Consider the following 27781-nt stretch of genomic DNA (forward strand, 5'->3'; position numbering starts at 1 on the left):
GCAAAATCACCGCCATGGGGAAACTCGCAGATATGTGGAGAACGCCCCTAGAAGGCTGCCTCGATCATTTCCACTGTGCTTTCCGACCTTCACGAGCGCAAAGTGAAATATACACCCAACGACAGCGCGGTATCTCAACAGAAACATTGTGGCCCACCTCCGAAGATCCTCTGAGATCTGAAACACGAAAAGCACGCGAAAGCGTCCCCATTGTCGTTGTTGTTCCTCATTGCGTTTGCGAGGAAAGCAAAGGCGTACATCTTTGCGCGACCATGTAGCACCATCGTTCATCTGCGATCATTTCCGTTCTCACAGGACTTCAGCACCTTTCTTCGGAGGGAAAAGATGGGAAACTAGAAAAGAGATAGAGATAGAAGTAGACAGCACTTGAAAACACCGATAGAGAATAGATGATGGAAACGAACATTAGAATCAATAGAAAGGAAGGAGCCAATTCTTTCGGTCACACTAAACACAACATGCGAGGACCAAGATTTCAAGGACAATGAGCAACGTAGGATAGCCATCCAAGCTCGTAAACTTTCTTCACTCCTTGGGGTAATCCTTCCAGCGTTGTGTGCCGCAAGGCAGAGATCAAGAGAAGCCGAAGAGGAAGATGTCCGTCTCCGATCATTCAAAAGGCAACAAGCAACCTCACCCCCCCCCCCCACTTCTTTGTCCAAAAAAGGGAAACAATCTCATGAAGAAGAAGAAGAAGAAGAAGAAGAAGAAGACGAAGAAGAAGAAGACCATCTAGCCCCCCGCTCCCCTCGCTCTCACAGTGTCCACACAGACACACACACACACGGAGAGACAGAGAGCGAGAGGGAGGGGCGCGGAAACAGAGTTTCCTGTGTGAATGTGTTGAGATCTACCAACGCTCCGTTCCAAACTACCGCCAAAAAAGTGATGATGCGGGCTCGGGCAGATGCTAGACATCTGCGACGCTGGATTGATTGTTCTGCCTTCAATTGATTTGAAAGGAGAAAAGGGGATGGAGGAGAAGAAGAGAGGAGAAGAAAGGAAGAAAGAGGGGTAATGTATCATTGCTTCTTGAGGTAAACATTTCCTACGGAGAGACGCCGAAATTCTCCATCTTTGGGGGATCGTTCACGTGTGATATTCGTGTGCCTTCATCGAAGCGGACTCGCGAATGAGTCAATAGACACGCCTCATGCTGTGAAGTTTTGGAGAACGGAGAGGGAGTTGAGAACATGACCCCGGGTCCGAAGGTGCCTTGTCCAGATTTGTGGGATCCACTCAAGCTTGAGAGCTTGTAATCCAGGGTATTTAGCTTCTTGAAGGAATGCGGGCATGCGCGAACGGACTTATCAATCTGCGAAACTGAAAGCCAATTGACCGCTCAATCGGCAGCCCAGTAAAGCTGGCTGATGCTCTCTCCGTGATGATTCCGACGAATCGCCTCGGACAACAATCCACTGACGTCAAGGACGGTCAATTTCTTGTTATGCCTCTGACGCTCTTCATCAATGGGGAAAGCATTCGTGACGACGACCGAGGTGATTTCCTCACACTGGTCGAGTTCGGCGAGGGCATTGCCGCCGAAAAGGCCATGCGTTGCGACACAGTAGACTTTGGTGGCGCCACCGCGCTTGACCACGGTTTCGGCGGCGGCGATCCACGAGGCGGCTTTGTCGATCATGTCATCGACGATGATGACGGGTTTGTCGCGGACGTTGCCGACCAAGGTGACGGTGGTTTCGAGGTGAGGGTTGGCGAGCGCTTCTTCTTCCTCTTCGTCGGAGGCGGTGGCGTCTCCAGTGCCACCGAGCGCGTTGTTGTGGTTAGCTGCACCCCAGCGTGAAGAGGTGGTCGACATGAAAGATTGCGTCATCAAATCCGGCGGCTCGTCGTCACTGGATTGACGTTGTCGGTCAAAGGCAGAAAAGGCTGGAGAAGGTGCATCATCGTCCACGATGTGACCGTGGATGAGACGACCGGTGATGACGTCCCGGGCCAGTTCGTCGGTATCATCCTCATTCTCGGGCTCCTCGTAGCCGTCCTCGTCTACACGTTGATGCGCTGCATATGTTGAGGACGTTCCCAACGCGGTCTGACTTCGCTTCAACTCGGGTCCGTCACTCTTGCCTTCCTTCTCTACTTCTTTTTCTTCCTTCTCGTCTTCTTTCTCTTCACCCTCTGTGCCATCGTGTGAATCGGGACGACTAGAATAGGCGAGCGGGCTCGATGCGCCCTCGACATTCCCTAAGCGCGATCGATGATTGGTTCGAATGGGCAATATGCGATTATGTGTGCCATTGGACCGTGGGCTGGAAGTTCCGGATGGCGCCCAATCTTTCTCTTTCGGTGCATTAATATCCTTTTCTGCTGGTCGTCGCTCGGGCGATGGCAAGCGGCTCTCGAAAGCTTCCTCCACAAGGGACTGGCTATCGTTGGTGCCATCTCCACCCAGGCGCTCAAGAATGGCAGAACCGTACATGACGGAGTTCATCATGCTTGAGCGGTCCCCACCATGATATCTCTTGCGCTCAGTGCCAACAATACCGAAGCTCAAGCCAAGCTTGTCCGCAAGGCTTGTCACTCGCTTTGTCCCGCCCGGATTCTTGCTGACGATCACACAGTCCTGCCAATCTGGTACGTAGTTCTTCACCCATCGCGCGAGAATCGGCTCAGCAAAGAGATTGTCGACAGGGCATTTGAAGAAGCCCTGGGATTGTGACGCATGGAGATCGATGGTGATGACATGGTTGACGCCGGCCACCTTCATGAGGTTTGCCAGCATGCGGGCCGTGATGGCACCTCGGTGAGCTTTCTTCTTCGACTGACGCGAATAGGGAAAGTAGGGCATGACAGCTGCGAGCGGATGTCAACGCTGTGGGCTGCAGGGACGAGTCATGTGACGTAGTTGCAGCAGCTCACCGGTGATGGAACGGGCAGATCCGCCCTTGCAGGCAGAGATCATGATGAGCATCTCCATGACATTGTCGTTGATCCTGTAAGGTGGGAGGATTGGTAAGTTTCTGCGAGCGGTCCTGGGTCGCGAGCTGGTCGAGAATCATGCTTACTCGCTGCTCCCGCTCTGCACGATGAAAACATCCTGATCACGGACGGAGGTCTCTGTTGAGGTTGTGATCAGCATCAGAGCATCCGGCGAGCTGGATCGAGGCAGCGTCTCGGGGAAGGCATACTGATCTCGACGGAAGTCTCGCCATTGCTGAACTTCCTGAGCGCGACCTGTGACGGTTGCGAGCCGAGACGTGCACAGATGGCCTCGACCAACTGCGGGTGTGAAGAACCCGAGAAGATGCAGGTCTGGCGCATGATGTTCCGAGAGCTGTCCGCACCGGGAGGAGGCCGCGGGCAGAGTGTCGGTGAGTGACGACGAGGTTTGAAGAGGAGTCAATGTCGAAGGAAGTAAGAACGACAGGGCTATAACTCCTCAGCGACAGGTGTCGGGAGAGAGTGGGAAAGGTAGTGAACCTGGAGGGAGTGGTGTTTCACATGGTGTCGTGAATGGATAAGAGAGAGGAGGAGGAATTCCTCGACGAAAAATTACCAAGCGCAATCCAGGGCTGGCTGGCCGCAGCGTGGGTGACGATGAATTGATAACTACCTAGGGAGGGACGGTGCGCACCTCCGCCCGGAATGTGACACAGACAGGCACAGGCAGCACCACCGTGGCGCGGGTCGCCTTTCACCATCAAATGGGTTGTGTTTTCAAGGGGCCCCGCGCGCCCGTCCGCCATGTCTTCCGCCGAATGACAGCGAGCGATCTCAGCCCGTGGGCATCAGCATTCTTTATCTAGGGAGGTTTGCACGAGCAGCTTCGAGAAACACACGCACACGACCTGCCTTTTCCAGTGCAATATGAGGTCGGTGTGATTACCACTCGCTCGTCAAAGAAAACCTCTCTAAAACCTGTAGCTAGGCCACTAGCCTTCTCTCCATCGTTTGCGCCGGCAATTCTCCCCCCGAACCTGGCCCGAGAGCACGCGACTCATCTTTTCTTCCCAGGTGCCCAGGTGTGCTCTCGGCCTGTTAGGGTTCGGGAGTGACCGGTTTCCGCTTCAGTCATCATTCCAAGGTTATCATTCTTTCATACCATGTCGTATTCCTGTACTTATTATGAACAACACTGCAATACTGCTTGATAGTTCAAAGGAGATGCGCGAAGACCATGCCTTCAGGGGTTATCGATGAGCATATCACGGTCGTCACCTGATAGAGTGGTCAGACCTGCCTCCTGCTTTGCTGTGATATAATTGCTGCGGTGGGAAGCTCCGAGGTCCCTCAGCAGAAAACTGGAGACTGGTCGCAACATCATCGTCCAAGAGTGCTGATACCCGACGATCGATCATTTCCCGATGTCCGTACCATCCGCGTATACCCAGGTGTACATGTCCCTCTGCCACACGTATAGGATGATATTATGGTAGAACGTCGGAAGCACTCTCCATCATGTCCGTCTGTCTGGTCTGCCCAAAAACCTTGGAAATTGGAAATTCGTCACACGAGGGAAGGAGCATTCGTCATGGGGCTGACGTCACATACCATCACAGCCAGGAAGACAGTACCAGAGAAGATATGGGCATGTTTTTTGGTTGCAAATGACTGTCACGGTATATTTGGAGGAATCAATTCGTTTTTTGTAACATATTCCTTCTTCTGATCTTCTTGTCGATGAGCAAAGAAACAAAACGGCCTGGAAAAATCGCGCATGTCGACTGCACGGTCAACCAGCACAGGTATAACGCTGTGCATAACAGCGAGGGACGAGAAAGGGAAAGGGAAAGGGAAAGGTAGAGAACAAGTGACATTGGTGGTGGTGGAGGAAGCTGCAGCCCACAAAGTTGAGCCTTTTCTTCCCGCACGGACTCTTGCACCCACCAAACCGCAGCCATTTTCGTCCCTTCGCCTACGCCTGCAGCAAGTGTCGTCGTCGTCGTCGTCGTCGTCGTCGTCGTCGTCGTCTTCGTCTCGTTCTGCAGCTCTCGACATTAATCTCATTGTCGACCGCTTCCTTCCCTCCTGTCATCTTCACCTACAGCCCCGAGACCAGCTCAATTTAATAAATCTTCCACAACACACCCAGATCATGGCCAACACAGCCGCCGGCGGCTCGCCCGCCTCTCTCCAGGACCGCCTGATCCAACTCGCTCAGACCCTCCAATTCGCCTGGTTCGCCGGCCATGTCACCTTGCTCCTGTGCACCCTGCGATACGCCTTGAGCGCCGCTTTCTTCAAATTCTCCTCGGGGTGGGCGCAGTTCAGCTACCGTACCGCCTTCATCGCGGCCTCGGTCACCTATGGAATCGTCGTCTACAAGAGCTTCCGTGCTCGTCAAAAGGCCGGAAAGCCCGTCAGCCCGCTGTCGTTTGCGACTGATGAGAATGTGCAATATTTGAGTACGTCTGCAACGGAGGAAGACCACATCAGAGAGAGAACATTTTCTCTCTTCCTCTCCCTTCATTTTACATGAGAACCTTAACTGACTAGAATCCCTCCAACAGTCATGTCCCTCGTCTGGCTCTTCTACAGCCAGTACGTCTTGGCCCTCGCTCCCTACGCCGTCTACAGCATCTTCCACGTCCTCACCTACACCCGCGGCATCCTCCTCCCCACCATCCAGTCCCCACCAGCGGGCGCCGCCGCCGGCCAGAAGCCCGCACCCAGCGGCCTGAGCGAAGGCATCGCGCGCTTCGTGCGGGAATACTACGACACCAGCATGTCACTGGTCGCGGGCCTCGAGCTCGCGCTGTGGTTCCGCGTCTCCCTCTCGGCCCTGTTCTTCGCCAGGGGCAGCTGGGTCATCCTGGTCCTCTACACCGTGTTCCTGCGCGCGCGCATCAGCCAGAGCACCTTCGTCCAGGGCATGATCCGCCAGATCGGCGCCCGCGGCGACCAGTACGCCAACCGCCAGGACGTCCCGCCCGCGGTCCGCCAGGGCTGGCAGACGGCCAAGAACATCCTCAAGCAGGTCCATGACCAGACCGATGTCAACCGCTATGTCTCGGGCCCGCAGCAGCCTGCCCCTAAGAAGGCGCAGTAGATGCACATCGGTGGCCGAAGACATGAGATACATGATGGACAAAATGGAGATGCTTGGACGGCCGATGAGAAGTCCAGATGGTGAAGAGACAATCGCTATGAGTCCATGGTCACGTCATTGTCAAGCGAGGATATAGCAGTGGGGGAGATGTCACGATTTACGATGGGCTAGTAGGGGGTTCCTCGGAGTTCCCGTCGAGCACGAAGTGATGAAACATGAGACAACGCCTGATGACGGTTGTCACTGGTCCGTTTCCGGAGAGCTCTCAGCACGAGCAAGGGCGGCGAGGAAAGCGAAGGAAATCATCTATATATGTCATGCAATGAGTTCCTTTTTTCGACGAATTCGACTAATCTGCGCGAGTTGCGATTCCCACAAATTATTCTATACCTACGTATGATCTGCGCGAATGAAACCTTTGCTACAACTCTGCCGTCGCTTCGTCTTCCTCGTCCCGACAGCAAGGTCTACTTGAATAACATTCCATAAAGACAGGTCGCTTCGTGAATGCTTTCTCCGCTCTCCGAACGCCGCAGGTGGGGGTATCATTACTTTGCTATACTTTGCTTTTCATCAAAGGAGCTTCTACGAGCCAACGCTATACAAATTTTACCACCCAGAACAATCATAAAATGTATGGTCAACAAGAGACTACTGAATCAGCGCGACATCGCTCCCGGGCATATTCCCCAATGTCCTCGTGACGTTCGCGCCTAAGCCGCCCACGCACAAACACGAGCCGGCCGCGTTCCCGTTGATCGCGGCGAGGGTGTAAACCGCATTGATGTCGGTACGGCTCTGGAAGAAATTCATGCTCGCGCAGTCGGCGATGCAGTCGTTGAACGAAGGCTTCGTGCTGACAGACATGGGCTTGATGCTTGGTCCGCTGAGGGAGCTGTCGCAGGCGATTTTGAAGGTCGAGCCGGAGAGGACGAAGGTTGTTCCGTCGGAGCCCGGGCAGGATGTTGTCGGTCCGTTGGCGTTGGTGTTGGGGTTTGTGTTTGGGCCTGGCGTGGCGACGGGGAGGAGGGTCTTGATTGAGGCGGGCGCGGATGTGGATGCGCTGAATGTGGGTTGGATTTTCTCGGCTGAGGTTGTCGTGGCAGCTGTGGGTGCTGCGGCAGTAGTACCACCGGAAGTCGCGGTCGTCATTGTAGTAGCCATCGTAGCATTATTCGTCGCAGTAGTCGTAAGTATACTTGAAATCGTCGAAGGATTTGACGTCGTCGTAGGTACTGGATTAGGCGTCGGATTCGCCGCCCTCTGCAACCCAAACATCAAACCCAGACCCAGACCCAGCGCCAGCGCCAGTACCATGAAAATTGCAAAAGCAAGCAGGACAAAGAAAGGCTTCCTCCTGAAACCACAGATCCTTCCATCTTTAGGTCTTGGCGGCAGGACCTTTTCCTTGCCCACAGAATCCGAGGAGGCAGAAGATAATGAAGAAGAGGACCGTTCCAGACCGCCGAGTTTCTCCTCATCGCATAGTATCAGTCCCGGCTGGACTGCCTGCAGTCCTGCGCCGCGTTGTGCCTGTTCGGAACCGTAGGGTGTTACTTCCAGGCCGACGGGGGCGACTTCGAGACCGGCGCCGCGTTGGGCGAGTTCGGAGCCATAGGGGAGGACCTGGGGAGCGGTGGAGGCGAGATGGTGGCCGTCGTGGACGACTTCGAGACCTTCGGTGCCGTAGACGATGTGTTTGGAGCTGTGACGCATGTTGTCCAATTTTTGTGTGATTTGAATGAGCGTGGTTTGAAAGGAGGAGCACCGACGAGAAAGGAAATGATTGATGTTGTACGGAAGTGACCACCAGGGCCGTCGGGAGAGGGTGGAAAGGTGAAGAGTAGCTGTGTCACCCAGAGTTGGGATTATGTAGGGACATTGTTTTGGGTAATGGATGTATGGTAAGCGCCCAATGGAGTGCTCGAATATGCACAGCGAGGACGCTCACAGTAGAGGATGCGGCCATTGGCTCGCGTGCCGCAGCGTGAATAGAGGCGAACGGCTGATCATGCTAGATCTCATCTCTGCACAGACGAGATGAATGCCGAGACTTACTGTACCTGTATCGTGCTATTGAGAGACGAGATGAAACTCGTGCTGATCACAGACTTCTTCGCTATCATGCTAGTCCAGGCAGATGCCGTCTTCGAGACATCTTTGCTGTCATTCTCACTTGCTCGTGCGATGCCCGTGAGAACCGGGACGGGCGAGCGAGCGAAGGAGGCGGTTGTCGTCAAGCCACTCACCGCACCAATTTTCTGACGATAAATATAAATGCGTGCCCAATGTAGTCGATCGGAAGAGGATCCGAGCTAGGGCACGGTCCTGGTTGGTGGAGAGATCTGTGCGCTAGACCTCAAACGTGCCAATGTCCCAGCAAAATATGACATTTGCCCTGTGATCCTGACAGGAAGCAAATGTGACAGATCACTTTGGATCGACAGGATCAATGCATTTTGATTTCGAAGCTGACTGTGAACGTTAATGATACTATCTCTTCAGACCTCATGATAAGCATGCCTCGATTTTCTACACTTATTATGCGATATTCTTCAGAAAAGCGGTGGTCGCGTGATGTTTATACCCTCGGCGAAAATTACCCAAATTTTTCCCCCGGAAAAAGTCGTCAACAAAGCGCACGGACACACCACATTTCTCTCCCTTGGGCGCTTACGGGACATTCTCCACCGGCCAACCTTATCCTCTTCCATCACTCATCCTTACCCCAATCTGATGGGATTTTGGTTATTTTCATACCCAGCCAGGTACATATTCCCATGTATTCCTGCAGCATCATGCGACTTTGCAAATTGACACTTCTTTCTTCCCGTGTCTGCCGAGCGCTTCGTAATCTGCTCTCTGTGGTGGAGAAGGCCGGTCATTTCGCTTGTCGAATGCAGGTGGTTTGCAGGAACGAGGCATGTCTGAGGCGGGGCGGAGAATACGGATCGCGGGCTACGTATTCGAATCGATGATCGTGGTGTGTTGCGTCGTTGCATCGCCGTGGAGGCGAGAGATTTGAACGTGTAGTTCAGCGTGTACCCCGAGTGTCATGCCGGCGAGTCAGGCCATTCTCACGAGGAACAATTGACGGGCTCATGGGATGAAATGGGATCTTATGATATGTGTTCCTACAACTTTGGCGACCAACATGTAGTTGTGCCCACCAAAGCAATGTTGAATAGACAAAGGGTATCGGCAGTTATCTTATCCATCAATCATCATCGTGGTGATCCAATGCCGGCACTAGCCGCGCTTCTCTAAACTCTACCTATTGATCGCCTGAGAATAGCCAATGCCGCCCTGCAAGACATGTGATGATCAGTCGCAACCACCAAGCATGAATATGAATATACCTCAACAATGAGCATAGCCAACAAAGCCCGGGTTCTCCTCATCGGCAGCGGCAGCGTCGGCACCATCGCCGCCCACGCCCTAGAAGCAGGCCGCAAGGCCGCCGTGAGCATCGTCTGCCGGTCCAACTACGATGTCGTCAAGAGAGAAGGTTTCAGCATCGACTCAATCGAACACGGGCGTGATATCACGAATTTCCGACCCACAGAAATCCTCAAGACGATCCCAGACGTCCGAAAAGAAAACCTCCAACCCTACGATTATCTCGTCGTGACCACCAAGAACATCCCCGATCTCCCACCCCCTAGCATCCACGACCTCGTGGCACCCGCCGTCACTCCCTCCGTGACATCCATCCTCCTCCTCCAAAACGGCCTCAATATTGAAAAGCCCTTCCAGAATGCCTTTCCACGGAACCCCATCCTCTCCGGCGTGTCCCTCATCGGCAGCCGACAACTCAGCCCGGGGAAGGTCCTGCACACCGGCCGGGACAAAGCCTTCGTGGGGGTATTCCCGTCCTCCTCTCCCCAACCCAAGCCTCCCATCCAGAAATCCGAGCTCCAAGCGCGACGCTTCGTAGATCTCTACAACGCCAGCGGCCGCGTGAGGTGGGAGTACGACGCGGACGTGCTCTCCACGCGGTGGAGAAAGCTCGTCTACAACGCCTCCTTCAACTCGATCGCGGCGATCCTGCAGATGGACACGGGGCGGATGCGGATGTCGCACTTCATAATAAAGGACCTGATCCGGCCGGCGATGCTGGAGATCATGGCCATCGCCCGAGCCGCCGGGGCGGTGCTGGAGGAGGATGTCCATGAGATGTTCATCCGCATCGATGATGCGGACAAGGCGTATCTTCCGAGTATGGGCCAGGATGTAATGCGCGGGAATCTCATCGAGCTTGAGACTATCGTCGGGGAACCGGTCCGTGAAGCGGAGAGACTTGGGGTCCCGGCTCCGACGTTGCGGGTTTTGTATAGCTTGTTACGTGGGATCCAGCTGAAGACTAAGGAGGCCAAGGGGCTGTGGGAGGCCAAATTCGACGACGACAATCCTTATCGGTAGGATCTGTTGATTTCCCCCGTTGATACACCGGGAGAGGAGGAAAACAGCAGGATTGACTATCACCACAGCGGAAACTTTATCACGACAGCGGATTACAGGAGCACATCACCATCGTGCATTTTTCGACGAGGCCATGAATCATATTCATTATCTCGGTTATCTCTCTCATGAGCTTTCGTTTTCCTTCTCCTGCAGAGCCGATGCTGTGGTCTTGACCTCATCCGCTGCACTCTCCATCTTGCCCTCCTCTTTCTTGACCACGGCCTCTACAGACTTGGAATTTCGTTTCTTGTCATCATCACCGTCATCGTCGTCGTCATCGTCATCATCATCGCCATCATCATCATCATGAAGGCCCTCCTTCAAAATCTCCCCTTCCCACATGATCTTCTCCTCCTCGAGCGCCACTTTCAACGGGGGTTCCTCCACGACGAGACCAGGCGCTGCACCCGCTGTCGTCGACGAAGTGCCCGCCGCCACCGCTGCTGCTTTTGGGACCTCCGATCCACTCGCCGACCGCACCCATCCCGACCTCCTCTTCTCCGACGCCCAAGAGCCCCAGGAGCTGAAAAACGAACCCGCCTTCTGGCCCGCCGCGACGACCGTCGCGCCCGCCACGGTGAGATCCGGTTTCGGGAATCGTGTCTGATCCGCCGAGGGCGAGGTAGGGCTCTTGTTCTCGTTCTGTATTTGGCCTGCGGCTGCGGCAGCTTCGTCGCCGCGTTTCCGCTGGGCCTCGCGCATGGCTTCGATGTCCGTCCAGACTTTGCTCAGGGCGGAGGTCACCTGCACGCGACCGTCGGCGAGGCGCTTGCCGACGACTTCGCGGGTTTGGTTGAAGCGTTCGTCGAGGTGGAGTTCGGCGACTTGGGCGGCGAGGCGGCGTTGGACGTCGTCGATGGTGAGGCCGCCGGCGCAGGGATGGCGGGGTTCGACGATGTCGAAGAGATGGTCGTCTGTCGTGCGGTTCCAGAGAGTGTAGTTTTCCGATTGTTGCCAGGCGTCGATGAAGGGGAGGGCAAAGTCGGTGGCGGGATCGCCTTCGATGCCGGTGCCGATGGCTTTCGCGCCGGTGTCTTTGCATGCTGCGAGATATTGATGATACTTGGTGGAGGATAACAATGCGATGAGATATTCTTCGAATTGTAATCGAATGAATTCTTCGCTACCTGAGTAGCCGTGGGTGGTAGGTCTTGATGGATCGCTAGGATCCCAAGTGTCATTAACGGCTTGGGTGAGAAAGTCGATCCATCTCCGATCTGACGCCGATAGCGTCAAGACAGATTTCAGATTCGGTGCAAGTATGCTGACCACATTCTCGTCAAGGTTGAGCAATGCATCGCAATACTTCTCCTTATGTTGTAATAATAAGCTGTTGGTGCTACCGATCACGTAGCTCTTCGTCTCAAGATCGGTGATGGTGTCGAGTTGCTGCAAAGGTGTGTAAGGCCCAAAGAAGCTGCCCTTGCCGAAGAGCTGGAGTGGCAATCCAACATATGTGAGGACAGACGCGCGATCGCTCGTTCGTACCGAATCGGGCTTTTGCCGGGTTTCGGCATTGCGGTCCATGTGAGGGTCGGCGCAGTCTTGTAACGTCCGGATCAATCCCGGTATTAACGATATTAGGGAGAATTGGACCTGACATAATCGCTCGCAATGTGATCCAAAAAACAAAATCTGGGAGAATGTCAGAGTCAAGCCATGCAAACCACCATCAGTTGAGGGTCAACTTACCTTTCGTTGAAGAAGCAAACATTTCAACAGCACCAGCGTCTGCCATTTGAACGTGTGTATCAATTCGCGAAGACTCAACCCGAAGTACTGGTCGCGATCACTCTCCTGCCGACTGTCCCTCACCAGGCTCTCCTGAAAGCGCTATAAATACCACGACTCCGTCAGTCCCCGATGTCTCATTTAAAAACGATCCTCCCAGAAAGTTTAAGGGATTCCACTAACCCACCTGCAAAATATCGATGTCCCGGAAGTCCTTCTGCGCGAACCACGCACTCGTCACCACACTCAACCTCTCCCTCAGCGCGCCGAAATTCTGCGGTCTGTCCGTGATCGCCACGACAGCCTTTTGTACTGCACTGCGGGTGACTTCAGGTGGGCGGTACAGCAATCCCGCCGAATCGATCTGGTGCATACAGCTAATTCCAAACACCGAGGTGGGAATGACGTCCTGTCCGGTCTCCGTCGTGGACGCCTTGTGTACCAGGCTGAAATAGCTAAACTCCTCTTCTGATTGGTGTGCGCCGTCCGGCAGCGCCATGTATGGGATGAGATGCCAGTCATTTTGGGTGGTGGGGTCACTGTCGGGAGAGGCGCCGATCCAATGTTCGATCTCCGGACCACGGTGGTGGTGGAAGTCGACGACGCAGACGAGCGGTGTGAAGGTTGAGGCGGCGACGGAGGGGGAGCGGGGCGGGGTGGAGGCGGCGGACGACATGATGAGGATGTCTTTTCCTTCTATCGATTGTCGTCTATGAATTTATAATCGAAAGGAGCGGACTCGTGCTCTCCCGCAGGATCACAAGGATGGAGGAACTCCCTGTGAAGCTCACACAATGAGAGATGCACTGGAACGCTGGTGGACCATATTTCTTGCAGAGAATGGCCAATTTTTGAAAGTAGTAGTCAGTATGTCTTGTACCCGTTCGAAAGGTCGGAACAGAGATGTTCGAGGGTGATATCGCGAAGAGAAGAGCGGGAGTATAAAACGAAAATCTATACGTGAAAACAATATATGCTGATCGGGAGCCAATTCGCGAGATGTCAAGCAGATTAATATAAAAATCTACCGAGCCGCCGCCGCCGACGTTCGCACGAGCAGAGGGCTCACCACCTGCCTGCACCTGCGCCCATGTGGAGTCAGATCTGCCGGTGCCAGCGCACCAAGCCGCCTTGCTCTGACTATTTCCCACCAGTTGGCGCGCGCGGTGCAGCTGGACTCAAACGCATGCATGCAGGTCGTGTGTGGTTGGTCGACGATGCGAATTCATTATCACTGTATATACAGTGATGAACCGCCCATTTGCTTCATCCGGCCTGTCATCAAACTCCACGCGCGTCTCATGGAGAGAGATCCATGGTTCGGCAATTTCCCTCAATGATGCAATCTCGCAGTCTCGTAACCACTGTTCTCCTCGGCGTCTGTCGGTTGCATATGCGAAGCAGTTGGAACAACAGTTTCACTCACCGTCGTCAACTTGGCGATCAACATCTCGTGTGATGAGTATTGACAAGATATTGGTGCTGTCAGTCATGAGGCTACGAGTTGTAGCTACGAGATCAATGCACATGCAAGCCACCATCTTCAGCTCAAGCCTGTCTTGAAAACATAAATCCTCAAAAACGAGCAGAAAAACATCAATTCAATATGCAGATCTGCTTGCGTAATAGACCACCATCAGGTAACAATCTGTAAAAGAACATGACAATAATAATACGTGAGGTAATTGATTATTTCCATAATACACATGCACCATCCTCTCTACTTCTTAAGCTTCTCCGTCAACTCCGGCACCTTCTCAAACAAATCGCCCACAAGTCCCACATCCGCGACCTGGAAAATCGGCGCATCCGCATCCTTGTTGATCGCCGCGATGACCTTGGAATCCTTCATTCCCGCCAAATGCTGGATCGCGCCCGAAATGCCCGCGCACAGGTAGAGCTGCGGCGCCACGTTCTTGCCCGTCTGTCCGACCTGCAGGCTGTTGTCTGCGAATCCCGAGTCGACGGCCGCACGGCTGGCGCCGATGGCGGCCCCCAGGGCGTCGGCCAGCGGCGGCATGATGCGGTCGAATTCCTCCTTCGACTTCAGGCCGCGGCCGCCGGACACGACTTTGTCGGCGCTGCCGAGGTCGGGTCGGTCGCTCTTGGCGAGGTCCTCGCTGATCCATTCGGTGGTCGACTCGACTTTGGGGTCGGCGCCCTCCTCCAGAGTGGCGGAGCCGCCCGTCGTCGAGCCTGCTTGGAAGGCGGTTCCTCGGACGGTGATGATCTTCGGTGAATCAGCGGACTGGACGGTCAGGATGGCGTTGCCGGCGTAGATAGGTCGGACGAAGGTATCCTCGCTTTCAATGGCGGTGATGTCGGAGATCTGCTGGACGTCAAGGAGCGCGGCGACGCGAGGGAGGAGGTTCTTGCCGAACGCTGAGTGGCCGGCCAGGACGTGTGTGTATCCTCCCTTCTTGATGTTCTCGACCAACAGAGGGCCCCAGTTCTCCGGCAAGCCCTTGTCGTATGCGCCATTGTCCACGAAAATGACCTTTTCGAGACCCTCTACTTTTGCGAGCTCCTCCGCGACTCCCTTGATGTTGGACCCGGCGACAAATCCGTGAATGCTTCCTCCAAGCTTCTGTGCGGCTGAGACGGAGGCCAATGAGCTGATGTTCAATTTACCATCTCTTTGCTCCAGGACAGCGAGGGTAGATGCATGACGACCGAGGGAGAAAGTGGCACGACTCTGACGCAAGCATGTCGCCGTCTGTCGGAGAAGACCGCTTCGTAGAGGTGCCGCCGCCATGTTGGTTGAGTGGTGTGTGGGTTGTTCGAGCAGAAGTTCGAGCTGCAGTGCAATACGCTGCTAGACTTTCGGGATACCAGAACTGTTTCGCCGCCAGCCGAATCTACCCACTCTCCCGTGGCCGACAGCGGCGACCAAACAAGCCCCCGGGGCCATCGAGGAGTGCAGCCTGAGGCCTGATAGATTCATCACAAGCCAAAAAAGCGCACCGCCACAATTTATGATTATCATGATGCCGCCACTTTCAAATAGCCACTGTGGAGAGAGCGTGGTATCATTATTGTTCAGTCATCGTATAGAAAAACAATCATATGTATCTAGACTGTCGTGTTTCGCTCGCCGTGGCGAAACGAGAGTGCACTTTGCGTGCAACGGCTCATGTGATGCATCGCCTCTTCCTCCTTCTCCTCCTCCATGGACTCGCTTTATTACACTGACTTCAGTGCACTCCACCCACATGATCCACTGGTCTATCCAGATCGCGCTCATCGCCATCAATCATGATCGTGATTCCTTTCCGAGAAGTCGTGCCGAATGAGAGAATGTGGGTAAAAGTGCCGAAATGCAGCTGCTTGTCAATATTTTATCGGGTGCAAATCGAGCGTCTCTTTAAATTTGTCCAACGCCTCCGTTCTCTACTGCGTCACCGTTCGCTGAGTCGACGTTGTGGTAGTCGAGGATTTCAGAGTACCTGGAAAATCATCTAGATCAGTAATTATTCGCGAGGCAAGGAAACAATTTGCACATACATCATGATTTTCCATGTGTCCACTGGCAGATCGGCGTCATTGAATGACCAATCGAACTTGTCGTCGGCCTCTGGCTCATCTGTGGGGTCGTGGTAGGGAGAGAGGTATGGGTCGGCAAGCGCCTCACCAGCCTTGACTCGTTTCCGGGGGTCGAAGACAAGCATACGCTCGAGCAATTCAATCGCTACTTTCATTAGCTATATTCATCCGCGTTTTATCCTCGTGACTAACCTTGTGGGTCTGCATTCTTGAACTTGTTCTTCAAAGGTAGTCGTTCGCGCTTTGGTAGAGATTGAACGAATCGTAGAGTCTGTATGCCAGTCAATATCAATGTACGTCCGATACGACATTCCCTTTTTTGACTGTCCGACTCACGTTCTCGCTGCAGATGGTGCTGATAACATCATCTGGAGGGGTTCCGAGCAATTCGGTGATAATGGAGAATTGGTTAACGTGGTCCTTGCCGGGGAACAATGGCTTTCCCTCAAGCATCTCCGCAAAGATACAGCCCGCACTCCAGATGTCCACCTCCACATCGTACTTTTGCCAGGTGAGCATGATCTCCGGCGCTCGGTAGTATCGCGTTGAAACATAGCCAGTCATCTGGGGGTCCTGGATACGGGCAAGACCGAAGTCGCAGATCTTAAGGTCGCAGTTCTCGTTGACAAGGATGTTGGAGGGCTTCAAGTCACGGTGGACAACTCCGGCGGAGTGCACGTATTTCAGGCCACGCTGTAAATGTCAGGCCTCGTGCGCGCGCGTAGTTGCCATCGAGTGGTACTCACAAGAATCTGGTAAAGGAAGTATTGGATGAACTGCTTCTCGAGCGGGCGCGAAGTGAGGAGTCGGTGGAGATCGGTTCCGAGCAATTCCGTCACAAAGTAGCTGTGAGGACGCAAATCAGTATTACGTTGTCTCGATGGCCTGGCAATCGCAGACTCACATGTCCTCCAGAGGTGAAATGAAAATATCACTCAAGCTGATGACCTGTGTGAAAGCCGGTCAGTCTCTGCCCACGACTTATCCCCTCCTCTGACTCTTGAAAACTCACGTTCTCGTGCTTGAGGTGCTTCAGTAGCTTGAGTTCTCGGTATGTTCGCTTCGACAGAACGGGTGTGCTGAACGGCTTCATGATTTTTTTGACAGCCACAGCCTGGCCGGTGAGTTGATCTTTCGCCGAGCTGTAATATCAACATTAGTGTATGCTCGTCTGCGATCCATCTCAAAGATTCCTCGCCGACTTACCATACTAGACCGAAGGCGCCCATGCCAACGGGTTGCAGATCAGAATATCTGCCACAGATTGTCAATGGAGTGTCCCTTCTTGAGCAGCGCTTGACTCCACGGCCAAGAGGTCCCTCTGTGTATGGCCTACGAACCTGCTGGTGATCTCAAAAGTGGTGCCGAAAATCTGCGCACGCACGAATTCCGCCATTTTGTCGGTTGACGCCTATCAGACGGACTCTGTCGGTTTATATGCAAGGATCGCTGTTATCGGGAGGAAATGTGTGTGCAGCAATTTCCTGTTCACGATTTCAACAGAGCGCGTGTGAATTGTGCGTGTGTTTGTGTGTGTGTGAAAGAGAGGGAGGAGAGATGCGAAAGGATGGGTGTATGAGGTATTGATGGGAATGGTAACGCTGAGTGTTACCCCCCGCCTCGGAGCATACATGTGTGTATGGACTCTCCAGATCGAGATGACACCGGACTGCGGCCCTTGCAGAGGAAGCGCTACGACTACCACTCCTCCTCGACACACACCAGAGGTTCCAAGGTTGGCACCAAATGCAGAATAACACACGCGGATAAATCCGCACATCTTTCACCAGCACGTGGCGCATGAGGAAATGTGCTGTGACATTCCACGCCTCTTCATGCACATTCGCATGCTTTATTGTGATGAAGACGAGCGGGGAATTCTCAATCTTTGGTCATTGAAATGCTGGAATCAGGCAGGATTCTCCGGCGGGAGACGAGGGGCACGAGTGGGAAAATTGGAGGTTTTCCAGCGAGTCATGCACCTCGTTGTGCATCAGTATCACCACGTTCACGAAGGAAGAAAAATATAGAACTGCGCGCAGAGTCTCCGAGCAGCAACCCGTCGAAACAAATGAGCGGTCGGTGCGGGGCCACTGTCACGGTGAACGCGTCTGATGCGCAGATGGGAAGACGTGTCGGAGGAGGAGGATCGGCGGCGGGAGACTGGGCGGAAGTGTTATCATCAGAGGAGCGACGTAATCATCTGTTGATTGCTGTTTCGACGACGGCGACGGCATTGGTGAAGCGTTCCAAGGTTCCATGCAGAACAAATGCATCACATTTGCACGCTCTCTAGCCTTTACCACCCAGCTCTCCCTTGTACTCGAGACTAGGCCGCGCGACGTTTGTCTCATAGCTGTGCAAACGTTGTATCCGCGGACGATGCTTGATTCCCAATGCATGACGATGCTAATGCCTCCAACATTCCACGACCCAGCTGCATGAGAAAATCTTTGCATGACCTATGACCTCGGTGCACTATCCGAGGTGAGAAATACGCATGCTTTGAGCGCTATAATGGTGGGCCCGAATATATAACCAGATAGCACAGTAAGAAAAACAACGGCAGAGGTGGAATTCAGGCCGAAGTAGGTAGGGAGCCAGGTCTGCCTTTGAAAACCCCTCAGCCCAGCAACGGGACAATTTCTCCTCGCTGCTACCAGAATGCTAGGTCGCTGTCCCAATCAGGATTAGATGGACCGAAATGTTGTCTCGCTGGCGCCAGTAATCTTGACCCAAAGGTACCGCCTGACCCAGTGGTAGGGGATTTTGACTTCAAAAACATCCGTGGACCACATCAATCAAAGGAGGAAAGTTGCGCTGTTTCCATCGATCGATCGCGGAAGGCCCTAAACAACTTTAGCACTTCCGTCATCAATGTGACGTCATCACTCCACCATCTCACTACGCTGTTTGTCCCGCGAATCTCCGCATTCTGCTCGTGAACTTTTCGCGCCGCATGCTCTTCATCAGCCACTGCCCAGGTGGGCCACGCTTCCACACCAAACCCTGGGCGGCCAGCACTCCTGTGGTTGTCGTTGTCTTCAGGACGACAAGTACATTGTACAAGCACATGCGTGCGCCTTCACCGCAACGCGAATATACCAGACGGGCACAATCACATGTGCCCCGTTCAACTTGCCGGAAACTCAAAGACAGACTCGAGCCATCCCAGTGGCTACCAAGCACGCGCATGGTAACCCGACGATAGCGGCGCGCATCTCACCCATCAGCGTCAATCTGATGAAGAGGAAACGCCATTGATCTCATCAGCATCCATACCTCCATTTCTAGCCTTCCTGACCTTTGACGCCTTGCTGCCGCCCTATCCCGAGCCGTGCAACTATTGCCGCCCATCTTTGCCGTGGCCATAGACAGTACTTCTCTCGCCAGCGAGGCTTCTGTGAACAACAAAGAAATCTTCTCCACGTGGTGACACGAGGTCAGATGGCGTTCTGGGTTGCACTTTGTGGGAGCGGTCAAGGCACATTACGCCACTGATCAACTCGACATATCAGACGTCTCATGTCTCGTCGGGTTTGCTATAATGACGAGAAATTATGAGATATGTGCCGTGCATGGACAGGTCCCGCTGGCGAACGAGCATGAGATATATTTCCAACCAGCACACATTTCCATTTTAGTAATAGCAACCACCCAGTTCCTCTCTTTGCTACTGTTGATTTGGATGCCGTGTTTCATGTCCAGTTGCATGATCTCAGGATGTCACATTCAGCCCAAAGAAACACAGAAAGCACTCGCCGTGACTGTGGCCTGTGGCATGCTCCGCGCCGTACTATACTTCCTTGCGTATACTTGACAGCATACTTTGTTATTAGTCGTGTGATCTGTGCTGCGTCGCACTCGACAATGCTGACATTATTATTCCGAAGAGGACATGTGCTGGAGACACGATTGGGGAATCTCCAGGGCTGAACGATGATCTTGTCTATTATTAGCCGTACTCTTTCTTCTCTTCACGATTCTACGGGAGAACTCCACTCTCTGCGCCATTGCGAGTCGACTGACCCGGTCGATAGACCGCCGCATGAGAGATCGGCATGACTAGATTGCTTTCGGCTCGGGAACCTCGTGGCATAAGCTGGAGAATGAAAAGCATCTTCCCATCGGTATTGCGTAGGCTGGTTCGTGAGTTTTTGAATGCCCCGAAGGCGCAGCTCCTTTGATGAGTTGCTATTGCCAACGCAACTTGACATTTTTGTTTCACGTCATCTTCTGAGACTTGAAACCATCTATCCCAGCTGTGTCTAAATCCTAGCCTGATGGTGACATTTGAGACAAGAATTTAGGGTTGAATTTGGGGTTAATCTGGCCTACAAACTCTCCGAGGCCCGTGCTGCGCTCCCCGAGCACTGGTACGAGCCGGTACGGTATCTGAAGTGGACAACAGCGACACACCCCAGACCATCACCATTCCAACCGGGCACGACCGCATCATCATCTAATATCCCACATCGCGTAACGTCTTGTACCGACAAAGCTGCCAACGTCGCCGTCATCTTCACCAAAAAACCTCTGGCTTTCCTTTGACCATCACTTCCGCCAACAAAACCAATAACTCCGAGTTCACTTTCAACCAGCACGAACTACTTTCAGGCCCTGCTGCGCATGTCCTTACGCCCGGAGCAATCATTGAACCACATTTTGCAACCCTTGAGATAAAAGCGCCAAGCTGTCCTGACGGAGGAAATCACTCCGTGTTTCCACAACATCATTTTCGGATTACTAGCAAAGCTAGGACACTGCACTTGCGCCGGACTTAGGCAAACCCGCTGACGCTGGCGGAGCTCTCTCGCCAATTGCGCTCCTCGAAAGTAGGGTGCATTTTGGAGCTCCTCTGGGCTGAGCGCGGAGCTCGGATTGGCAGCGCAACTCGTCCATCTTTCCTACGGAACGAGACGTCTCAATTCGATCGAAGATGGGGGGCTGCGTAAGCAGCACTGCGCCTGGGGAGGAGCCGAGTTCAAAGAAGAGGAGTCAGATGATCGATCGGAGTTTGGAAGAGGACCAAAAGAAGCTACGGCGAGAACACAAGCTATTACTGCTTGGTGGGTGTTTCCCGGCGTCAGAGGATGACGTATCACAAAGAGGTTACGGATGGACATATACTGATATTTATGATAGGTTCGGGAGAGAGCGGCAAGAGTACAATAGTGAAGCAGATGAAAATCATTCACCAAAATGGCTATTCAGAACACGAGTTACAACTTTGGCGGCAAACCGTGTTCAAGAATATCGTCGATTCTGCAAAGGCACTGGTTGGCGCGTTACGACAATTTGACGTGGAGGTGACAGACGAGAAGAACCGGGTACACTGTGACTACATCATGGAAGCGACCGTCGATCCGGACCCGCAGCAATCCTTGGACCCACAATTGGGTGAAGCGATCAGGAGCTTGTGGAAGGACGCCAGCATACCAAAAGTCATGGAGCATCAGAATGAGTTTTATCTGATGGATTCGGCATCATAGTACGTGGTCGCGAGCACGAAGCCGATTCGGCGACCCAGACAGCTGACGCGAGAAAAGTTTCTTCGACGAGATCACGAGAATAGCAGGATCAGATTATAGCCCGACGGAAGCCGACGTGCTACATGCTCGAGTCAAGACAACGGGCATTTACGACACACGGTTCCAGATGGGCCAACTAAGTATTCAGTATGTTCAGTGCAAAGCATATGATCCTGAAATTGTTACTGACGTCCTTTTCAGTATGTTCGACGTCGGCGGCCAGAGGAGCGAGCGGAAGAAGTGGATCCACTGCTTCGAGGACGTTACCTCGATAATATTTTGTGTCGCATTGAGCGAATATGATCAGGTCCTCCTGGAAGAGAGCAGCCAGGTATGCGATCACCGAACAGATGTCTACTTGATTCCTCGCGCTGACGGCCTTTACCCAGAACCGCATGCTGGAGTCACTCGTTCTTTTCGACTCCGTCGTCAACTCGAGGTGGTTCATGCGCACATCGATTATCCTATTTCTGAACAAGGTCGACCTGTTCCACGCAAAACTTCCCAAATCTCCCCTGGCGAATTATTTCCCGGATTACACTGGCGGAAACGACGTTAATCGCGCAGCCAAATACCTACTCTGGAGATTCAATCAAGTCAATCGGGCACACCTCAATCTCTATCCACAGTAAGTGAAGAAGAGTGTTTGGCAACGAATCAAGGCTGACCACAAATCCCAGTCTTACGCAAGCTACCGATACCAACAACATTCGCTTGGTATTCACTGCCGTCAAGGAGACTATCCTACAAAATGCGCTCAAGGACTCTGGTGTCTTATGAGACTAGCGTCGGACTGTGAATTGACCTTGTTGACAATTCCGTCGATTAAAGAATGTCGACCAACATCTAGGACTCAAACCAAGCTCAAGAAACGCCGATTCAAGCCCGACAAGTTCGCAAATTTGACTTAAAGGGACGTGGGTCGCCTCGTCACCACACTAGCATACAGCTGCGCTTCCGCAGAAGTGGGTCCTACTGGACCGAAGAACTCGTCGCCATGCTCGAATCCATACCACGATGGTGATTTGTCAGCCTGGCCCCTGTCGCCTGCTGAGGCCACACAAGTATAGCGCCGGGACACCGCGACGTAGCACCATCGATGTCTGCAGTCGTTTTGAGTGAGCAATCATTCGCGCATCCTTCGTTGGCGCCATCGCAAGACCGTTTGGATAACTCACAAAGGGGGTCGCCTCCCAGGTCTTTTATTATTGGATACGACAGGAAAGCTAAGCATCCCACGAACACTGCGACACGGTTCGCAAGTTGTCACACTCTGACACTTTTCACCTCATCACGAAATCACTAATCGGCGCCTGTTGCGATCACGAGCTGGGGACGCTGCACTGCGCATCAGAGGATCCGGGGGCTGTCGGATCGACGATGATATTTTTATAAGCATGGCATGTCGCTTGAATCCGTCCCGGAAGCAGACAATTTCACCTCCGCACCCGCGGTGGACGCTTTGTCACCTGTAAGGAAGGTTGCAGCGCAATTGCTACATCCGCGGAGACGAGGACTTGAATGAAGAATAGGCCTTTCTTGATGACGGTTGCCTGGCGGAAACGATGCGTTGGAATAAGGACGACGAATCCCAGCGGATCTCAGCACGCGAGTGCATCCACCTTTGCCCTTGATGACGATTGAATGTTCTGGGAAAAATATTCACGAATATATCTAGCTGCACTTCTTTCTGATGAGAGTCGCTGATGAAAATCATCTTTTCTCCGACAAGAGAAACGAAAAAGCATTTATCGTTCCAATATTCTTATTCCTTTTATCACTTCGGCGCCAGGCTCCGTTCTGCAAGTCTCGTCTTCATTGCCACCGTCGTGAGGACATGGATGCGCGCTTTCGTTTCCTGTAGCATCCCAGCTGGATGAGAAGTGCACTAAACCCCTTCCGGAGAATTCAGACGCGAAGCTTCGAAGATCTGCATCATGCGCGTGTGTAGACGCGTCGCCCTGCTTTCACTTTCCTCCTCCGCTCGTCGTCATCTGCGAGTTACACTGCGCTTTGTGGCCTTGAATTCCCTATTGGTGAGGGGATCATCATGCTCGCATGATGCATCGTGTGATGGCTAGGGCAACGCCGCCGTCCGGTTGAGATTTCTGGCTCTGTGTTTGCGCTTTGCGTGAGATTTTCGAGGAATTACCTGAAGCTTTGAGGGCGCAAATGTTGAGCGTGTCAATGGACGTGTTGCGACATGTCATTAGCCTGCCATCGAGCCTCGTGAGCTGATCCGACTTTGGTGCGATGATGAGCTGCTCAAACTTGATGTAAGACGCTGGGCTTTCTCAATGTCCGGGACATGCTGTTGACAGGCGAGGACGAATGAGGACGATAAGCGAAAATGACTGGCGCCATGTCGAAGAGGCAGCAGTGATCGACTTTTTAATCGAAGCATGAAGTAACCATGGCTGCAAAAATTCCCATGTGATGATGGTGCCCCGCTGTGTGGGCGCGGTTGACAAGATTTATGCCGTGCAACTCTGCAAGAGCTACAGAGGTGCTGGCCCTCCCGAGCTCGGGACGTTCGATGAAACACAGCATGATGATACGGTTCGGTGTGAATGAAAACCGGTTGTGTGTGCTGTTGGTCTTCTCTCGCCTCACCTATCCTTCAATTTCGGACATGTGTTCCTACGACCACCACTATCGCTTCTTCCGCTGGTCGTTCAGATGAACGCGCATAGATCCTTTGCAAACGTCAGCAGGCACCTCCAAGCTTTCGTCACGCTGTAGTGACGTTCTCTTGACGATGCTCCTCAACAGAGACGAATTCGACAACGGTATCCCCTCAATCACAGCACCATGGCCAACTCAAGACATCATCTACGTCGCCATCATTGGGAGTTTCATGCTTGTTGCCCTGCTCGAATGGATGCTCTGGCTTCTCGCGTTCCTCTATTGCCTCGTCAAAGTCTACCAAAAAGCCACAGGTGAAGGAAAATGTGCGATCCGCATCTTGTGCGTCTTGAACATGATATTCTTCGTCGGCATGCGCTGCATTTTCCTGCCGGTCATGGTTGTCACTTTACCGCTGCCTGCTCAAGTCGTTCAGTATTTCCCTCAGCAGATGGTCTCGATTCTGCAATGGTTTGCTTTCTGGTCATTCGCCGGCCTCCTCACAGTCCCCTGGCTTTTCTGCGTCTATCAACTCGTCACGCACGATATGGGACGCCATCAGAAGATTAAGACGGTGCTTGATGAGTATTCCGCACCCAAAGTCGTCATCATCATGCCTTGCTACAACGAAGAACCTGGGATCCTCATACGAACCGTCGACTCCATCGTCGATTGCGAGTACCCACCATCTTGTCTACACATTTTCCTATCCTTCGACGGCGATGCTGAAAACGAGCTCTACCTACGTACAATCGAAAATCTCGGCGTACCTCTCTCCCTCGAAACGTTTCCCAAGAGCATTGACGTCAAATATCGAAGATGTCGAATCACAGTGTCTCGATTTCCTCACGGCGGCAAGAGGAGCTGTCAAAAAAAGTCATTCAAGCTCATTGATAAAGTGTACGCCGAGTACATCCGGCGAAACGATGATCTCTTCCTGCTCTTCATCGATTCAGACTGTATCCTCGACAAGTACTGCATTCAAAACTTCATGTATGAGATGGAGCTCAAGCCAGGGAGTAAACATGATATGCTGGCGATGACGGGCGTGATCACTTCAACAACGACGACGAATACACTCCTCACAGTCCTGCAGGATATGGAATACATACATGGCCAGCTGTTTGAGCGCTCTGTAGAATCCGGATGCGGTGCCGTGACCTGCCTCCCTGGCGCACTCACGATCCTGCGCTTCTCCGCGTTCCGCAAAATGGCCAAATACTACTTTGCAGATAAAGCAGAGCAATGCGACGATTTGTTCGACTACGGGAAATGTCATCTCGGGGAAGATCGTTGGCTGACACATCTTTTCATGATTGGCGCCCAAAAGAGATACCAGATACAAATGAATACAGGCGCATTCTGCAAGACCGAAGCAGTCCAAACATTCAAGAGCCTGCTCAAGCAGAGACGAAGGTGGTTTCTGGGCTTCATCACCAACGAAGTGTGCATGCTGACGGATATACGTTTGTGGAAGCGATACCCACTGCTGCTATTGTTACGTCTTGCTCAGAACACGATCAGAACTACTGCGCTGCTCTTCTTCATCATGGTTGTGTCTCTCCTAACGACATCGCAGAAGATAGCAAACCTGCCCGTGGGCTTCATTGCTGTATCACTCGGCCTCAATTGGGTGTTGATGCTATACTTTGGCGCGAAGCTGGGTCGCTACAAAATCATGCTGTACCCGCTCATGTTCGTCATCAATCCATTCTTCAATTGGATCTACATGGTTTACGGCATATTTACAGCAGGTCAGCGAACATGGGGTGGCCCTCGTGCTGATGCTGGAAAAGTCGATGTCCTGACGACTGTTGGCGAGGTCATCGCAGAAGCCGAAGCACAAGGAGATGAGCTGAATGTTGTGCCAGAGACCTTTCGTCCCGACAAACATCATGACCCTGTGCCATTACTGCCTTCTGATCATCTCGTCGGTCGTTTCGCGCCTGCAAGTGAGCTGTCCGGTGGCTGGTTCCGACAAAGCAACGATTCTGGTGTACTTCGAGCAGACATGACGCCTCGTGAACGAGAAGCAGTCAGGTACCTTCAGGCCAAGAATGGCCGCCCGCTGAGTGAAGAGTCGAATCGCTCGCGAGACAGCTCGTGTGACGGAGTGACGACGCCTCGTCGCGTCGAGAGCATCTTCGGACAAGAGGACGCTGCCTTGTACCGTGATCAGCAAGCCCTGCATCGCCCGGCTGGTGGTGCATTCCTCGAAGAACAAGACGATCCCGTGGTACTTAGCAGAACGGCACATCATCACCGTCACCAGTCTACTGCTTCGGCAGCATCGGATTCGTCTGTCTCCATGCACTTTGGCTTTCCAGCGGCTTCCCACCATGCGAGTTCGTCAGACCCCAGCTTCTCAGCCGGCGCGCCGTACCCGCAAGGCTTCCCTACCTCCAGAAAACACTACTCGAGTGACGAATACGCTTCGGAGGTCCTTTCGGAGGTAGACATGCTGCATCAAGGACAAAATCAGCGTACGAGACAAGTACCGCAATCTGACCCTGGAGCGCAACAGACTCCGCACCAAGCACAGCCCGTCACACCACCGCGCCAACAGCCGTCCTCGAACAGATTGCTACAAACGCCAAAGACTACGGCCTCGCGCATGGGCCGCAGCCCTCTAGCTCGCAAAAGCTTCACTCGGTCCGCTGGCGAAGAATTTGAAATGACCACCAGAAGATCGCCTACGGCCATGGCAGCCGAGCAGATGACCCTTCCAGCGCAACCTGTTGAGAAAAATACGATGGACATCAGCGATGTGACTGAAGCGGAGGCTTCGGGATCTACGGTGGAGGAAGTAGAACGTGGGCGCAGGAGAACACCGAGGAAATTGATGAAGAAGAGAAAGGAGAGGAACAGCTGGACTTCGAAATGATCAAGAGCGGTTGGGTCGCAGAGCCAGAAGTGCCCGTGCCGCCACAACGCGTGGAGTTGACTCTTCAGGTGACAGGGGCATTATTTTTTGACATTGCACGTCGTCGACGGAAATCCCATCGTTGCTTTTCGGCTACGCAAGCTTCATCGTCGAATCCCAAAACATGTTTGGGAGCCGCGCCGTAACCATGCACCTGAGCATTTTGTAGGGGCAATGAGCCGCAGGTGTTTCCCGGTTTCACGCGACTAGTAACACACCTCAAAGCGCAAACCAACATGGTTTTGTTTTATTCTTTGGCGATTGGCCAGAATTTGTGGCGTATCTCGTCGTTCGCATGGAAGCGGTGGTCTCTCGGATTTGAGACCCGCTGCAGCGAATTTTGGCGAAGGATGGCTGTTGTGAACGCCAATGGCTCGACATAACCCTTTTTTGCAAGTTCCCGATCTATAAATTTGTTACCCCATCTCTCAGCAGCAGCGTCACGACAACTTTCGCATGCCGCTAGGACGTTTCCAACCGGTTCATTGCTGCAAACTTGAGTCTCACGCAACGTCGTCACGCAATGGAGCCGACTACAGGCGCGGGTCGTCAGGCAATTCTCTCTCTTACATAACGTCCCTCCCGGCGTTGCGAGCCACCCTATGTAACGAGCCAGCATCAGACATTTTGGTCTTCAACATTTTACAACCCAATCGCATTGACATAGGACTGGTGTCATGTTCAGCAGCAGATTTTCCTTCATCTTTACGTGTGACTCACGATGCAATATCGTCTGCTGTAATGTTGTCGTGTTGAATTTAGTCTCCTTCAAAAATCCGACCTCCGTCGTCGATCGCAGATTGCATTTCCTACATCCCCTCCAATTTTCAAATATCCTGCTCGTTGCATTACTCTATGCTTTAAGTGCATCTTGTATTTGTCTCTTTACTGGCCGATTGGTGCTGTTCGATCCCGAGCACTCCCGTTCGTGTC

General features: G+C 53.1%; 10 protein-coding genes across 10 annotated transcripts; 4 read left to right on the forward strand and 6 right to left on the reverse strand.

Annotated features, from left to right (window-relative positions):
* Positions 1-685: 685 nt before the first annotated feature.
* On the reverse strand, positions 686-1226 carry K489DRAFT_127471 (uncharacterized protein). The gene has a single exon (XM_033599018.1). The coding sequence runs from the start codon at positions 1045-1047 to the stop codon at positions 754-756; it is 294 nt and encodes a 97-aa protein (XP_033455271.1). The 5' UTR covers positions 1048-1226; the 3' UTR covers positions 686-753.
* On the reverse strand, positions 889-3544 carry K489DRAFT_385022 (ribose-phosphate PYROPHOSPHOKINASE pyrophosphate synthetase). Its single transcript, XM_033605995.1, has 4 exons — positions 3171-3544; positions 3048-3099; positions 2902-2975; positions 889-2835 (listed from the first exon to the last, which is right to left on the reverse strand). The coding sequence occupies exons 1-4, from the start codon at positions 3301-3303 to the stop codon at positions 1364-1366; spliced, it is 1731 nt and encodes a 576-aa protein (XP_033455272.1). The 5' UTR covers positions 3304-3544; the 3' UTR covers positions 889-1363.
* A 1533-nt stretch (positions 3545-5077) lies between these two features.
* Positions 5078-6031, forward strand: K489DRAFT_327938 (uncharacterized protein; the record flags this gene model as incomplete). The annotated part of the gene is made up of 2 exons (XM_033602026.1): positions 5078-5387; positions 5493-6031. 2 exons carry the CDS (start codon positions 5078-5080, stop codon positions 6029-6031), a joined length of 849 nt encoding a protein of 282 aa, XP_033455273.1.
* Positions 6032-6682: 651 nt separating this feature from the next.
* On the reverse strand, positions 6683-7747 carry K489DRAFT_374424 (uncharacterized protein; the record flags this gene model as incomplete). Its single annotated transcript, XM_033603523.1, has 1 exon — positions 6683-7747. One exon carries the CDS (start codon positions 7745-7747, stop codon positions 6683-6685), a length of 1065 nt encoding a protein of 354 aa, XP_033455274.1.
* A 1650-nt stretch (positions 7748-9397) lies between these two features.
* Positions 9398-10453, forward strand: K489DRAFT_327870 (putative 2-dehydropantoate 2-reductase; the record flags this gene model as incomplete). The annotated part of the gene is made up of 1 exon (XM_033602021.1): positions 9398-10453. The coding sequence occupies one exon, from the start codon at positions 9398-9400 to the stop codon at positions 10451-10453; it is 1056 nt and encodes a 351-aa protein (XP_033455275.1).
* A 165-nt stretch (positions 10454-10618) lies between these two features.
* K489DRAFT_327896 (uncharacterized protein) lies at positions 10619-12902 on the reverse strand (the record flags this gene model as incomplete). Its single annotated transcript, XM_033602023.1, has 3 exons — positions 10619-12130; positions 12188-12328; positions 12414-12902. The coding sequence occupies 3 exons, from the start codon at positions 12900-12902 to the stop codon at positions 10619-10621; spliced, it is 2142 nt and encodes a 713-aa protein (XP_033455276.1).
* Positions 12903-13946: 1044 nt separating this feature from the next.
* Positions 13947-14993, reverse strand: K489DRAFT_346644 (electron transfer flavo protein subunit alpha, mitochondrial; the record flags this gene model as incomplete). The annotated part of the gene is made up of 1 exon (XM_033602341.1): positions 13947-14993. The coding sequence occupies exon 1, from the start codon at positions 14979-14981 to the stop codon at positions 13947-13949; it is 1035 nt and encodes a 344-aa protein (XP_033455277.1). The 5' UTR covers positions 14982-14993.
* A 222-nt stretch (positions 14994-15215) lies between these two features.
* K489DRAFT_385026 (mitogen-activated protein kinase Hog1) lies at positions 15216-17379 on the reverse strand. Its single transcript, XM_033605996.1, has 9 exons — positions 17110-17379; positions 16976-17023; positions 16782-16911; positions 16674-16717; positions 16516-16615; positions 16106-16462; positions 15962-16040; positions 15731-15914; positions 15216-15672 (listed from the first exon to the last, which is right to left on the reverse strand). The coding sequence occupies exons 1-9, from the start codon at positions 17163-17165 to the stop codon at positions 15591-15593; spliced, it is 1080 nt and encodes a 359-aa protein (XP_033455278.1). The 5' UTR covers positions 17166-17379; the 3' UTR covers positions 15216-15590.
* A 3135-nt stretch (positions 17380-20514) lies between these two features.
* On the forward strand, positions 20515-22438 carry K489DRAFT_127760 (G-protein alpha subunit). The gene is made up of 5 exons (XM_033599020.1): positions 20515-20838; positions 20915-21260; positions 21319-21631; positions 21690-21928; positions 21981-22438. Exons 1-5 carry the CDS (start codon positions 20709-20711, stop codon positions 22078-22080), a joined length of 1128 nt encoding a protein of 375 aa, XP_033455279.1. The 5' UTR covers positions 20515-20708; the 3' UTR covers positions 22081-22438.
* Positions 22439-24058: 1620 nt separating this feature from the next.
* Positions 24059-26809, forward strand: K489DRAFT_327913 (glycosyltransferase family 2 protein; the record flags this gene model as incomplete). The annotated part of the gene is made up of 2 exons (XM_033602025.1): positions 24059-26365; positions 26492-26809. 2 exons carry the CDS (start codon positions 24059-24061, stop codon positions 26807-26809), a joined length of 2625 nt encoding a protein of 874 aa, XP_033455280.1.
* Between the last annotated feature and the right edge of the window lie 972 nt (positions 26810-27781).

This window comes from Dissoconium aciculare, assembly GCF_010015565.1.
Source record: "Dissoconium aciculare CBS 342.82 unplaced genomic scaffold K489scaffold_20, whole genome shotgun sequence".
Lineage (NCBI taxonomy): Eukaryota > Fungi > Ascomycota > Dothideomycetes > Mycosphaerellales > Dissoconiaceae > Dissoconium > Dissoconium aciculare.